The sequence below is a fragment of the Rhinoderma darwinii genome, chromosome 2 (genome assembly GCF_050947455.1).
Source record: "Rhinoderma darwinii isolate aRhiDar2 chromosome 2, aRhiDar2.hap1, whole genome shotgun sequence".
NCBI lineage: Eukaryota > Metazoa > Chordata > Amphibia > Anura > Rhinodermatidae > Rhinoderma > Rhinoderma darwinii.
The window spans coordinates 358,697,494-358,713,627 of record NC_134688.1 but is presented as its reverse complement, the minus strand read 5'-3'; the positions used below and the strand labels follow the sequence as shown (position 1 = coordinate 358,713,627).

The following is a 16,134-nucleotide window of genomic DNA, read 5'->3' as shown; positions in this document are numbered from 1 at the left end:
TGAAAACAACTTCGTATTTTCAGACGTTTTTGACTCAGCGTGTGAGCATACCCTAATAGAAAAGTATGAAAAGAGTCTGGTCTGCTATGTGCAGTGTTGTAATGGCAAAAAATGAGAAAAATGTGTGAGGGTGATATCAACCTGAAGAGCTGTTTGTATTAGGGTATGTTCACAGGCTGAGTCAAAAACTTCTGAAAATACGGAGCTGTTTTCAAGGAGATTAGCAGAGTTTTTTTATGGCCGTTTTTGGAGCTTTTTTTAAATAGGGTCTATGAAAAACGGCTCCAAAAACATCCCAAGAAGTGACCTGCACTTCTTTTTCGCGGCCGTTTTTTTTATGCGGCCGTTTCCCAAAACGGCCGCGTAAAAAAGCGGCCCATCGGAACAGAACACACTTTTTCCCATTGAAATCAATGGGCAGATGTTTGGAGGCGTTCTGCTTCCGATTTTTCTGCCGTTTTTCGGGCGTTTTTCCCCCTGAAAAATGGTCGAAAATAGGCCATGTCAACATACCCTTACTGATAAAATGTACTGTTCTCGTTGTAGTTATTATTCATGCATACTCACTAATGACAAACAGAATGTGGATGCACTAAATCCTATGCAGCGTGATAAGGATCCAGAAATAGTGCAGCATCCAATTGTGCTCACCAATTTTTCCAGGTAATCATCAGAAAGTATTTTATTGGTTAACATACATAGGAGGCACATCCTAATCCCTATGCTCTTGTGGAGATCTGGATTGGTCAACATATTTAAATAATGTGCTGATGGCAAGAATTTACTTAGATAGGGAGCCAAATGGCAGTTGCTCCTCAGTGCTGAAACGAAGATATCTCTGTAAGTTTATGTTAGTTTGTATGTTATACCAATGATAATTTGGTAAAAATAGGTTTATCTTACCTACATCTTTGTTCAATTCAATTGCAAATCTAGGTCACTGTATTTGTTAGGTTATGTTCACACCATTTTTATGTTAAACATTAGTAGGATGCACCTGGAAATGCTCCTGGAGTTTATTTCGAATACATCAATAGTCTATAATAGGGCCGAAATACGCCAAAAGAGGGTCCTTTTGGTCTGTATTTGGTGGTATGCTAATCTGATCCTGGCAAAAACTGGATTTACAGAGAGTATGGACATGCGAAGGAGATATAAATTGTTCTCTGTGAGTAATAGAAAGTCTTAAAAGACTATCCATGCAAAGAAAAAAAATGACAGCAGTCACCATCCATAACATTTTTCTCCCTTATTTAAACCATAGCAGGAGCAAATCACAAATCGAATTCTGTCCATATTTCCCAAAAGTTTTGGATTGGGACTCTTTGATGTCTTCTAGGACTGAAGGAGTTGCCACTTTGTTAATTTTCACTAATGTGTGGGAAAACAGCACCATCTGCCACGTACTAATACATAGTTATTAGAAGATCAGCTGCAATGTCTTCCTCTGTGAAGTGCCACCTGTTTGTTAGTACAATTTTCTCCCCTGTAAGGGGTTTCTGGTCTGAATATGGCCGCTGATGAAGGGGCATGTCCATCAGCGGCCTCCATTAAATAACACTGTGCACTGAACTGCACATGCACTAGCTTCTTTTGCCATGTGCAGTGTTATTCAATGGAGTCCACTGATAGACTAGGCTGGTCACATGCCCCTCCATCAGTGGGTCATGTTCAGAATGGGGACGCCATACTTACCATGGAGAAGGCTGTGCTAACAAGGGGACGGCACTTCACAGAGAAAGACATTGATGCTGATCTTCTAATAACTATGTATTAGTAAGTGACACATAATGCTGTTTCCCACACATCAGTGAAAATAAACATAAAGTGGCCATCAGACACGAATTTTCAGTGCAATCGGGCCACTTGCAATTTGTGGTGAATTTATGCGCACTGATTTGAATCACACATCTGATTAGATCGAATCGGACCCAAACTAATTTTAGAAACTTGGCTCTTCTCTAAACACAACATATTTAAGTTTCTCCTCGACACGCTGTCACGGCCGTGAACCAGGTATGATCTTTCATCTTGATTTCTAATCCTGCTAGGTTTAACTAAAGAAGCAGAAATGAATAGACTAGGTGATTTTCTTCTCTGCATGGATATTAAAAAAACATATAGCCATCTGTGTTTTGGGCACTGTTTGTATATATAATGATAAACTGTTGCATGGGATGAGGTCTTTTAAAAGTTTGATATGGTGTTTCATTGTCATTGATATGATGATTATGAACAAAACAGTACAACAGTGGTCGCCAAACAGTAGATGGTAATCTAACGGTAGATCTTATCTGGGTAGATCTTGGGAGCAGTAGCTCTTTATGTTGGGCTAACACTGACTTCCGCAAAGAAGTTAGAAATCTACCTCCTGAAAGGTAACTGTCACCACCACCACCATATAGGGACTATAGATTTGACCAGAGCTTTTAACTGACGTGGCTCACACACTCTTTCATGGTTAATATACATTGTAACATTGATGAATAATCATGTATGATTAATACACGGCTACGGAGCAAGTGCATTAAGTACATATCTGTGGCAACTATTACTACAGTGGGTTTACTGGGATATCGAAAAAATGCCACTGCTTCCTCCCCCTGTTACATTTGCCTGTCCCTGGTCCCATAGTAGATCACTGAACAGCCATAAAAAGTAGTCCTTATACTGAAACTGTTTGGCCACTCCTGTATTACACTGTATATATAGAAAATAGTAATACTATGTTTCATATAAGCCCTCTGGTTCACTGAAATATCTTCATTTGAATATGTTTTTCTCAAAGCATATAGCATAAATAAAAGTCACTTTAATTCTCATATGAAAGATTATGGGGCTGTTCACATCTGTGTTGGAGACACATCTCTGGCAAAGGGATGAAACCCATAATGGGAACCTAACGGCACCCATTGAAGTCAATGGATTCTGTAGGGCGCCGTTGGATTTTGTCACGCAACGGAGCCAGAGCTGCTGGTGTTCTCGAAGTTCTGCTGCCATGATGGGGCAGAACAACGGATTGCGGAACACAGATGTGAACTGTTCTAGGAATAAAACAAAATAATCAACACCTCCTACAAAAAGAGTGGGGTTTAATTTGAATCTACACAAAATGCTATTGTAGGAGGTAAATTGGAAACTATCATGATTAGATATTTATGAAGCACTGGAAAGGGCAACAAGTGACGTATCCCTTAGGACACACTTGTTTAAAAAGATGAGAACTGGCCGAGATAGTTTCAATGCATTAAGTAATCAGATATGAAACACATATTTAGAAACTTTCAAGTTTTCATGTCTGATATAACAAGTTTTTATTCATTACATGGCTTTTTTACATTGTGTTGCTTGTAGTATTAAGTATTATTGCCTTGCAGAATTAGGGTCCTCCTGAGTTAAAATCCTGACTATAGCAACATCTGCATAGGATTTTATGTTGCCCATGTGCTTATGTGTGTGTTTTCTCTAGATAATCCAGTTTCCAGTTAATTGGCTTTCTACAGCTTTGGACCAATAGGAATAATAGATTGTGAGCCCCATTGGGGACAGGGACTGATGCCAATGAAAACATTCCATGTCCTGTGTTGATGATATATAAGCAACAGAAAATAAATGATAAATAAAAAAAGAAATGATCATGGGATAAGTTTTGGCTTGCCCTCAATCCAACAGTTGTCAGCACTCTATTGAGGACTTGGGTTACGAATAAAAGGATAGATTAAATCACCATGAATATTGGTACAGCTCGGTAGGTTCAACTAAAGTAAATCCTTAAAGGAAGTGGAGTTTTGTACCAACTATGAAGCAAAGCACATTATTGATTATATGCTCTATCATTGAGGACAAAACACTTGGTAGCTTTTATATGTCGCGTTACATCACTGTGTGTATTATGAAGCCTTATCAATCATGAAAGAAGAACGTACAATAATTTTGCTACATAAAACAGCTGCATCTGCTTTCATTCACAATAAACAACAATATACATGAAATATCTATAAGTAACAGAATCAAGCACTTTACTGGAAAAGGAGAATTGGAAGAAGGAGCAGGGTGCTATAATCCAGCCAGCTTCATTACAGAGCTAAGCCTCTGTTTCCAGACTTTAATTTACTCCCAGAATTATTATACCACATTGCTCTGTGTAGGCTGTGACATATCCTGCAGTATGTGATGGGTTATTATAAACAGCTTAACACAAGCACACTGGAGAATATAATCTAAGCAACCAATGAAAAAAGTGCCCAAAATAAACCATGAGATTTGAAATATGAAATAAAATGCCAGTGTGACTGTAGATGGGACTATTAAATTCTGCTGCCTGAACGATTTGCACTAATGACAATGATAAATGGGATGTAGGCTATTATTTCATAGATTACATAAGCAGAGCCTTGCCTTGTCACTCGCTTCTCTATTCTTTCTTCCTTGTAGATTGTTTAACATGCAAGAAGTGTGCAGAATCCCATTGCAGCTTGTTAAAAATGTGCTACCTACCGATTGGTCAATATCAGAATTTACATTTTAGTTCCACACTACTGGCAAAATGCCATACGTCTCCATGCTGATAGTTGTGCTATTTAAGTATGTACTTATATTCAACTACTACAAACTGTGGAGGTGTGCGTATACAACCCTCCAGTTATCTGCCTACAATAAGTCTGATACAAATGCATCCATGTGATCTGAACACATCACTTATCCTGTAACTTATTAAGTAAGAGTATTCATATGTGCCGCTTTTAGATACTATGATACATTATAGTCAATGGAAAAGAGCAGGGTGTTGGAAAATGTTGGGGGGAATTATATTAATGAATGGAAAAGAATAGGACATGGCAATGTGATTTTGTAACAATTTCTTAATATTATACTATCTTCTATGGTCAGCTAGTTCTTGCTTTCTTTAGCTCAAAATTATTCTTGCCTGAAGGGCAGCATAGACTAAAGATAAAATGAATCAGACATGTGCGCTGTCCATGGTGCTGAAATCTCATAAGGCTGTAATATTCATATTCAGCTGAACTCTATTGATCATTCAACACTTATGGTGCATGTAGCTATTGTGTTGCTATACGCCATGATAGAAAAACTACAAAATATACATACAAGTGCATGGCGTTTCTACTACAATTATACGTACTACAATTTATACGTACAGATGCAGCCGAGTCAATTAAAAAGGGCTCAACGCATCATCGTAATATCAGAGTTATCATGATGCACTAACAATGCAACCCCAAAGAGTTAAATGTCAATGTCAGCTCTGCTACATACATTAAATACAATGAGATAGTGTTGTTCCTGAACTACTCCAACCATAATGAGCATAGGTCAGTGGTAAACAAATAAACTTAATAACTATTTGAGTTCTATAACACTACCCTACAACACATACATAACAAATGCATTCTCCTTTACCTGGCTCAGTTATATGAAGCTTTTGGTCCGAGGGTAGCAGTAAAAGAAACTCTGTGCAAGTTCTCTGTTCCAAGTCAGCTACTTGCTTCTTGCAAAGATCTTTGATGATGTGTATTGCCTTGTGACACAAGTTTGCATCTTCTCCTGTTGCCGTATTCATTTCCCACACAGCATCCTTCTCTGCTTTGGCTTCTCTCTCTGTCTTTCCAAACCAACCAAAAGATTGTGGGAAAAAAAATCAACAATTCATAATATCATGGGAAGAAAACGTATATCTGCCTGGATTTTGAAATACTGCCTTATGTGGCTGCAACATCCACAGGGAATTTAGGTATTGTAGCATTCATTGGAGTTCACAGAGAGTCTGATTGTCTTATTGCCTGGGATCAGATATCTCATTTACTGCTGAGGCGGTTCCTACACCAAGATCCTCCTACTACATTAAATTGTTTGATTCTCTAATGCTACATTTTTTTTCTGAAGCAGAAAAGCAAAGAGATGTTAACCTCTTAATAACTCAGATGTATTTTACTGGCTTCAAGTGGACCAGCTGTATACAGAGGATGGCAATAAATCTTTCAACACGCTGTTTCGAATTGTTGGTTTCTGCTGGGCAGTTAGATAACAAGACTGAACAGCAAGAAGCAACACAAATATTATGCAATTACTAACACACTGTCTCATCTATTAGACAACAGATTCTAGGCAAAACCAAACAAGGCGATGAAAAGAATCAGCTACGATGTTACAAGTAATATGTAGTTATATTGAAATGTTTCAATTATATTATGTGTTCCTCTTTAAAATATCCCATACCACAGGACCACTGGAGAATATTATACTTTCTATGAACCATTTTACAAATACAACTAGGGAGAATTCAAGAACCTTGTCTTTGGAGAATAAGATATGTGATCTATGTTTTACTACTGCTTATATGGTAAAGATTGAGAATGAATCCTTACAGGGACTTAACCTCAACAGAACAAATCACTTATCCTCCTCCCATCCCTTTAATAGTGCTATGGGGGGGTCACTCCCCTGGGTCTCTATACTATTGTACTATTTATACTCTTTGTTTGCAGATAGTCGTACCCTACGCTGTGTAGGAGATGTAGCCGTTTAAAATGAAAGACATAAAGTGAATGTACAATGTTCACCAGGGGTTTCTTGTATGTGAGTTGTGAGGTTGCCTGCATCCAATATCACATAAATGGATATCACATTATAGGGCCCGCAATTGCAGTACTATTTTATATCTTTGTTTCTTGTTTGTTGTTTTTTTTTAAGCATACAGTTCCTTAAAATTAAAGAAATTGGAAGGCTGTTTTGTGCAACATAGCTACTATATGCAGTCATAATAATGAAATAAAATATTGCCTGGGATTTATCCAGGCAATAATTGAATATAATTTAGATTTTTTTCACCCGGTAAAATAAAATTAGCAGCTGGAGTGGATTTAGTTTGCCTTCCCCTGGATCAACTTAGCAATACATATGTAAAACTGCCTTTGAAACACAAATGTTGATAGCTGGGAAAATGCATCTCCTAAGCTTTGAAGTTTCACTGCAGATTCTATGACGCAGAAATATATAGCAGAAGGCAACATAAAAGGTCATATTTCTTTTACTCCAAAGAGTCTTCTGTCTCCCAACTGGTATAGAGTACGGGAAAAAAGTTGTATAGGTATATTCCTAGGAAGCTATACCTAAAAAGAAACCTTGGTGCGGCGCTATTCCCTACTCGTCAAAATACTTTGAGTGGTACCCAGTAACGAATATCCAAAAAGTAACATTGAGGTTGTAAAAATAAAGTGTTTTAATTGTGATCATAAAAGCAACGCGTTTTGGAGTAGTACCGGATTCTTCATCAGGCAGTATCACAGAGATAGGTTAGCGTGTGAATAGTGCAAGTATTTGTACTTAAAAAACCGGAAAGAAAAAAAACCGGGAAGAAAAAGGGGCATGGCTTTGATAAAAGGGTCAAAGGTCACAAACAATCAAAGTAACGCCCCTTGTTGGGTCTGGTGTCTCTTATCTTCCTCTTGACAATACCCCATATATTCTGTATGGGGTTTAGGTCAGGCGAGTTTGCTGGCCAATCAAGCACAGTGATACTGTGGTTATTAAACCAGGTATTGGTACTTTTGTCAGTGTGGGCAGGTGCCAAGTCCTGCTGGAAAATGAAATCAGCATCTCCATAAAGCTTGTCAGCAGATGGAAGCATGAAGTGTTTGAAAATGTCCTGCTAGTTGGCTATGTTGACTCTGGACTTAATATAACACAGAAACTATGGGATATTGTCAAGAGGAAGATGATAGACACCAGACCCAACAATGCAGACGAACTGAAGGCCGCTATCAAAGCAACCTGCGCTTCCATAACACCTCAGCAGTGTCACAGGCTGATCGCTTCCCTGCCACCCCACATTGATGCAGTAATTCATGCAAAAGGAGCCCCGGACAAGTATTGAGTGCATATACTGTACATACTATTCAGTAGGCCAACATTTCGGTATTAAAAAATCATCTTTTAAATTGGGCTTATTCTAATTTTCTAACATTCTAATTTTCTGAGAAACTAAATATAGGGTTACCATAATCATCAACATTAAAAGAAAAAAATGCTGGAAATAGATCACGACGTGTGAAATAAATGTATATAGTAAATGAGTTTCACTTTTTGAATTACTGAAATAAATAACTTTTTGATAATATTCTAATTCATTGAGAAGGACTAGTGTATATATATATATATATATATATATATATATATATATATATATATATCCAAGAAAAAGAGACTGGAAGCAGCACTCAGCAAAAAAATGTGAATTTATTCACCCAACACAGCAACGTTTCACTTCCTCCATGGAAGCATTTGAAAATGCTTCCATGGAGGAAGTGAAACGTTGCTGTGTTGGGTGAATAAATTCACATTTTTTTGCTGAGTGCTGCTTCCAGTCTCTTTTTCTTGGATATATGCATGAGGAGCTCGTCACTCCTTGATACTTTGAAGCTAGCACCAACCGTTTCTGGCTATTGACACAGTGCTGCTCCTATGTTTGGATCTTCTATATATATATATATATATATACATATATATGTATATACACACATATATATGGATATACACACATATACGGATATGCACATATATATATATATATATATATATATATATATATATATATATATATATATATATATGTATATGTGTGCGTTTGTGTGTGTGTGTGTGTGTGTGTGTGTGTGTATTGTAGCAGTGTGGCTACTAAGGGGCAGGATTTGAGCCCAGAATTATATATTTAGAGGGAATGTTACAAGAAAAAGTGTCCTTTCTCCTTATCAATTAGGCAAGAATCCTTGAAAAAGGTATGGGTTGCGGGAGTGGAGGAGAAAAGTAAAAGTTTGGGCTGCCTTAGGAGTCTCATTAGGTTCCAGCTGTGAAGGCTCCTTTAAGAAAGGTGAGATCTGTTTACACAATACTTCCAGTCTGGAGAAGACAAGCATTGCCAGCCTGGGGGAGTCAGAAATTCGGGTAAGAACAGATAATTGTTATGAGGTGCTGGGCAGAAGGCCTTTCACCCTGATAGCTAGGGAAGCTGTATGTTTAGTTAGAGGCTGGACGACCTAGGGTTTGTATTGAGCTGTTTTGTAAAAACAGTTTTTCGTGTATGAAGACAATAAAGCTGGTTGCGGCCAGTTTCAAACCGAAACCCATGTGTGGGAGTGACCCTGGAAATGGTGATCCTGTAAGCTAACTTACCCCAAGTTGTCACAATATATATATACACACATATACATATACCAGTGGCGTTGCTAGGGTGTTAAAATTTCAGGGGGTCAGCCCCAAGACATGTGTTTACCCCCCACACCTGAATATATATATATATATATATATATATGTTAGGTTTATGTACAAGGTCCCAACAGTCAGTATCATACATGATAGGCTTACATGCAGCGTCCCAGCAGTAAGTATCCTTGTATTTACCCTCAGGGGAAAATTTTGCATTTATGGGGCCCCAAGCTAAGTTTTGTCTTGGGGCTCTAATCAAAGACACCTGTAGAGAGTTCCCCACACAGTGCTCCCTGTATGTAGTGTCACATCCCTCTATAGTGCCATACACCCTTTGTAAATAGTGCACATACCCCACCTTGTAGACCGTGCCATAACCCCCTGTAGATAGTGCCACACACCCCTTCTTCTAGATAGTGACACCACCCCTATAGATAGTGTCACACACAGCCCCCCTTGTAGATAGTGCCACACACAGCCCCCCTTGTAGATAGTGCCACACACTCCCCTTGTACATAATGCCACACCCCCCCTTGTAGATAGTGCCACACCCCCTCCCTCTTGTAGATAGTGCCACACGCACCCCTCCCTTGTAGATAGTGCCACACAGCTACCCTGTATATATTGCCTGTGTGTCCCTGGGTGTCCCCAAGCAGATAAAAATATATACTCACCTAGCCCTGTTCCTGTGGTGAACAAAACTCCACAGACTCCTCAGTCCTGCAGCCTACACGACGCCGAGAAGGGATCCTTGGCCGGCGCAATCCAGTGACGTCATTGTTCCGGAAGTCGCAGGGATTCTGTCCCAGCATTTTATAGGCTGCAGGTTGGTATTATTAGGCTGGGAAAGCCCAAAAACCATGGGGGGAACCCAATGTCGTTTAAAAAAAATTAAGAAAATTACTGAAAAAAAAATTACGTGGGGTCCCCCTCATTTCTTGTAACCAGCCAGATACAACACAGCAGCAGCAGCAGCAGCAGCCCAGCATTACCAGGATGGGAAGGACCACGGTGCTTGTACCTTCCAAGCCTAATAATACCAGCCTGTGGCCGCCCCAGTGCCCAACCATCACCTCAAACAGTCGGGTACTGGATTGTACCTGACTCTTCCCGTTACCCCTGGTGGGAGTGGGTACTGGGCTAATAATGGGTGGTTAGTGTTAGTCTTTTCACCGGCTAACACTAAGCTCCGCCTTAGTAATTGACGCAGTCAATCAGACAGCTGCCATTGCTTAGACAGTGGTAATAAAGTTAAAAAAAAACACAGACACATAGAAAAAATATTTTATTCAACCCTCGTTAACCACTTTATTAAAAAAACAACCCCAAAAAAACCAGTCATTGAAGGAGTCCTCGAATCCGAAGTAGTCCAACAACCAAACCTGTAAAGAAACACAAATAAATATTATTAATAAAAAAAGGATTGTATACCGTAGTGGACTATGCTAATCCATCCTGAGGGATCCCATCAAAAAAAGGTATACCACACTGTATACGTTTTTTTAACATGAGAGGCTATGGGTTATGTTAAATGTATACCACTGGGAGCTCCTGATATCATTGTCCATATAAGGACATTGATGTCAGGGGCTTCCTCAGAGCCGGAATCCCCAGGCTGTGCGCTAGTAGAGTCTCTGCCCCAGGACTCCGGCCCTGGGAAAGCTCCTGGCGTCACTTTCCATATATGGACAGTGAAGTCAGAGGCTTTCCCCCGAGTCCCGGAGCAGAGCCTATACTAGCGCTCTGTTTCGGTACTCCGGCTCTGGGGAAGCCCCTAACATCACTGTCCGAATATAGACAGTGATGTCAGGAGAAGAGCAGGAGTCCCTGGCAGAGCACTAATAGCGCTCTGCCCGGTACTTTGACTCTGGGGTTGCCCCTGACATCACTGTCCATATATGGTCAGTGATGTCAGAAGGAGAGAAGGAGTCCCAGGCAGAGTGCTTGAAGCGGCTCTGTTTCGGGACTCCGGCTTAGGGGAAGCCCCTAAAATCACTGTCCATATATGGACAGTGACGTCAGGAGCCGAGTAGGAGTACCAAGCAGAGCACTAATAGCTCTCTGCAGGGGACTTCGGCTCTAGGGTTGCTCCTGACATCACTGTCCACATATGGATAGTAATGTCCGGAGGAGAGCTGAAGTCCCGGGCAGAGTGCTAGTAGAGGCTCTGCTCCGGTACTCTGGCTCTATGGAAGCCTCTAACATCACTGTCCATATATGGACAGTGATGTCAGGAGAAGAGGAGTACCAAGCTGAGCACTTAAAGTTGCTCTATTTCGGTATTCCGGCTATGGGGAAGCTAATAGTGCTCTGCCTGGGACTCCGGCTCTGGATTTGCCCCTGACATCACTGTCTATATATGGACAGTGATGTTAGAGGCTTCACAGAGCCAGAGTACCGGAGCAGAGCCTCTAATAGCGCTCTGCCCTGGACTTCAGCTCTGCACTGGACATCACTATCCATATATGAACAGTGATGGCAGGAGCAGTGCCGTGAATGGGGCCTAGAGTGAGGAGGCTCGGGAGCGTGCACATCAACGTGGTGCCACCCCCTCTGTCCAGCATAGAATCCGTAGCCCGCGTCTGATGTTGCTGGCTACGGATTCCAACTAACAACGAGCGGGGACTGCAGAAGTAGAAGAGAGTAGCTAAATATAATGTATTGAAAAGTTTTTTATTATGTTAAAAGGAACACATATAAAAATGTTTTACATCTTTACAGGTACACTTTAAAGAGACTCTGTCATCACATTATAAGTGCCCTATCTCTTACATAAGGAGATGGGCGCTGTAATATAGGTGACAGCAGTGCTTTTTATTTAGAAAAACTATCTATTTTTACCACGTTAGGAGCGTTTCTGTGGTACTTACAGCAAAGCAAGCGTAATCTCGCGAGATCACGCTGAAAATGACAGGTTACAGCGAGATTACACTTGCTGTAAGTACCACAGAAACATTAACGAAGTGTTGGGATTGTGAATATACATCCCGTCCTGGCTGGAAGGAATGTCTATTCACTTTCTAAACACTTCAGTAACGTTAATACGTCAATATAAGACAGCACATAGTGAACAACGCAGTGTCACTATGCGCTGACTAAATGAATGGAGAGAAGTGTATGACACTGATTGGTCAGCGTCATACACTCCTCTGTACAACGCCCACTTGGTCTATAGTAAAAACACACCCACTTGGACATTAAGAAACTAAATAGCATAAAGCTAAAATCGCTTCTAACGTGGTGAAAATAGATCGTTTTTCTAAATAAAAATCACTGCTGTCACCTACAGTACAGCGCTGATCTCCTTATAGCATAGCCACAGGATATGTCATTAATGTCAGATAGATGCGGGTCCCATCTCTGGTACCCACATCTATGTCCAGAACGGGCTCCCTAAAACCCGTTCTACATCTTTGTGTTTTGGCTAACGCGTGTGATTCCCGACCATGAATTACGGAAACAGCATAGCTCGCTGAACTACGCTGTTTCCGTAAGTCCCATAGAACTGAATGGTAGTTACGGAAACAGTATAGCTCGCATGCTACGCTGCTTTCGTAACTGCCATTCAGTACTATGGGAGTTACGGAAACAGCATAGCTCAGCGTGTGATATACCGCACGTCAATTTGTGTGTGGGATCACCGCATGTTACGTATGCACCATGTGGATGAGATTTTTTGAAATCTCATCCACCCCTCTGCTACTGTATTATGCTGTGGATTTTACGCAATGAAATACGTTGCGGAAAATCCACAGTATTTACGCCACGTGTGGACTAGTCCTATGGGTGGAGGGCTGTTATATAGAAAGGTGACCTAATATGTATAATGTAAATGTAAATTCACAAAAGACATGGCATTTACCATGGCATTTCAGGCATAAATCATGTATGTATGTTATATTGAGAGACATCAGACTTGATTAAAGATTTAAGGATCCTAGCATATGGCAAATTACTTGTCATGAATGGAAAAAATAATCTATTTGTAGCAAACTCTATTATCGAAGGCAGGGCCAGCCTTAAGCTAAATGGCCGATTTTCTTTTGGCTCCACTTCCCAATACATTATGTACAATTATTCTCTGATAAAATACTAGACATAAGTAAATACAAATTTGATGGATAAAATGCATCGGTTATGCTGTTTTGTCTCCCTTTATAATTACATATAATTTATACGGCAGTATGAACTGAACTGTGGTTAGAGGCAAATGGGCAAATTTTACTTTTACCGTCAATTAAACCATCCTAGTGGTTGGAGCCCGACAAGTGCCGATCACAAGGGGCCCCAAGTCCCCATTCTCAGTTTCAGAGATGGCTGGTCATGTGCATTCAGTGTCTACATATATCAATAGGAGCTGAGTAAGCTTTATTAGGGCCTCTTTTTCCAAGCACGGTGAGGATCCAGATATCGAACCTTCACCAGTCACACTTTTATGGTCTGTCCAATTGACAGGGCATAAAAGTTAAATTTGCCCATTCACATGATAATATATTCAAAAGTGTGGACCTATGGGGACAATTTGGATGTCATAGAGGTGGGCCCCCTGCTTGTAATTTCCTTTTATTAGCTAAAGTGAAGAGCTACTAAAAAAGCAGCTGTCATATGGTCGCTGGCAACTTCCCCCTGTGATAACAGCTGATCGCAGGAGGTTTCTGTAACTAGACCTGGGTATTCAGTTGGTGGGTTTGACTTTATGAAAAAGGGTTCACTGATGTAATAATCCCTTTAATTTATACCAGGCAGGACCGCTTAAAAAAATATTCTAACATTAGACATTTATGTCATATTCATATGATATACCATAAATATAATGTTATCATATGAATCCTGAATAATACCAACATGCAATTCAATAATACAACCATACAGTGACCCAAAAGTAAAACAATACAGTGACCCAGTGAAACCATAGCGTACAGATCCCAAGTAAAAACATTATATTGTTATCCAATTCTTTAACAACACTGCCATACAATTCTTAAATAATGCCACATACGGTGCCCCAATATTATTGCCTTTCTAATTTAAGTAATACTGCTATACAGTGCCAAATGATGGTAGCATACCACGCTCCAATAATAGCACTATTCAACGTCCCTTTAAAATGTAGTAATTTATTAACAAAAGCACATGAATGTATGTATAGACAGGCAGATAGATAGATAGATAGATAGATAGATAGATAGATAGATAGATAGATAGATAGATAGATAGATAGATAGATAGATAGATAGATAGATAGATAGATAGATAGATAGATAGATAGATATAGAGAGAGAGGGGTGAAGAGAGAACTTCATTCTTGTGGCATCCTCCAGCAAGTTTGGGCCTTTGGTAGGTAGCTTATCTGGTCAGCTTTCAGTGGCTAATACACGGATGAGAAGGGAGAGGCACGAAGATGAATGTGGGCACAGAAGAAGGGGCGGTCAGGAGCCTGCAGGTAGGAAGTAAGTAAGGGGGAAACAGTAAGCAGTCTGCAGAAAGTGAAATACTAAGCAACCTATGGAGAGGGAGCCACTAAGCAGCCTGCTAGGAGAAAAGAGGAAACTATAGGCAGCCTGCAGGAACCCGCAAGGAAATAGTAAGACACCTGTGAGGGGGGAGGGAGGAGAAAATAAGAAATACTTCACCGGGGAGAAACAGAAGGAAACAGGGAGGAGCACTAGAGAGAACACTGGGAGGGATGTGGGTTTGTTGCTGCAGGACTGATGAACTTTTCTGTAGCTCGATTTTACATAGAGTGGCTCACATGCTGATAGATTTGCCTGTCCTATCTGGAACCTGTCAGAATACACAGTGACTGCTTCTCTTTACAGTCTGGGCTCCTGCTGGGCAGACTGTCCTCCAAAGTGTAACTTGATCAGCGCCCTCTTTACAGAGGAGGCGGTATGCGCCCAGTGCAGTCGCATGGGTGACACATCTCTAAGGCAGGCCCTCATCATAGCTTGAAGCTCCTGGGCCCCAATGGAAAATCTGTAACAGGGCCCCCTAACCTCACCACTTATCATATACCATTTGTAATACTGTCTTCTTATGTGGCAGAGGTGTATTAAGTCAGGCGAATCGACATTATTTCCCCCCCTAGTATTTAAACTAATATACTGCACTAAAAATGATCAGTTGAAAGAAAATGTTCCTATAACCATTTAGCTTATCAAGTAAAGGAAACCCAGTATGCAACTATACTGCTATGGGTTGAGATTAGTAAATATTAAGTCACAAGGCTGAGACAAAGTATTTCTATATGAAATGATGCATGTACGGTGAGATTGAGTCATGAGTCAATGTGACAACGTAGCATACACTGTGGTCAGACACAAACCAATAAGTCAATGTAAGTTGAAATGTAAGTTAAGGGATAAGAGATATTTTCATTATAATCAGTCAACATAACACTGAGCGCAAAATGAGTGCCAAAGGATGTACATCAGAATATACAATGGATAGAGTGTGATATTTGGCTACCAGACTGTTGCATCGATTAACGATTCTTTAAACCGTGATCGACCATACCGTGTGAATAGACCTTAAAGGGGTTTTCCCATAATCAATATTTATCATCTGATCGGTGTGGGTCCGAATGCTGGAACACCCATCTATCACTAGAACTGGCTTACCTTAAATGATGTCATTATTGTTTGTGTCAGTAAAGTCATGGGGGGCTTCATAAATGTGATGTAAATGTTAAATACCTTTTTTATTCACTATAATTATGCCACAGACACCTCCCGAACTCTATGTAGTGATCTATTAGGTCAGGATCACACACATAGTTTTGATAGCATTTTTGGCAGTTCTTGTCTCAGTTTTTTAGAAAAACACAGGACTGGACACAAAAGAGAAGGTGGAAGTATTTTCTTTGTAATTTTCTTATACATTTCCCTCCTTTTGAATCCACTTCTGGCTCTG

At 40.2% G+C, this 16,134-nt stretch overlaps 1 protein-coding gene across 1 annotated transcript in view; it reads right to left on the bottom strand.

Annotated features, from left to right (window-relative positions):
* SYT6 (synaptotagmin 6) overlaps positions 1–5,855 on the bottom strand; it is a 417,641-nt gene extending 411,786 nt beyond the window's left edge. Inside the window, exon 1 of the mRNA XM_075853823.1 lies at positions 5,422–5,855. Coding sequence (XP_075709938.1) covers positions 5,422–5,581 — 160 coding nt within the window. The 5' untranslated portion in view covers positions 5,582–5,855. The remainder of the gene's footprint in view (positions 1–5,421) is intronic.
* Positions 5,856–16,134: the final 10,279 nt, after the last annotated feature.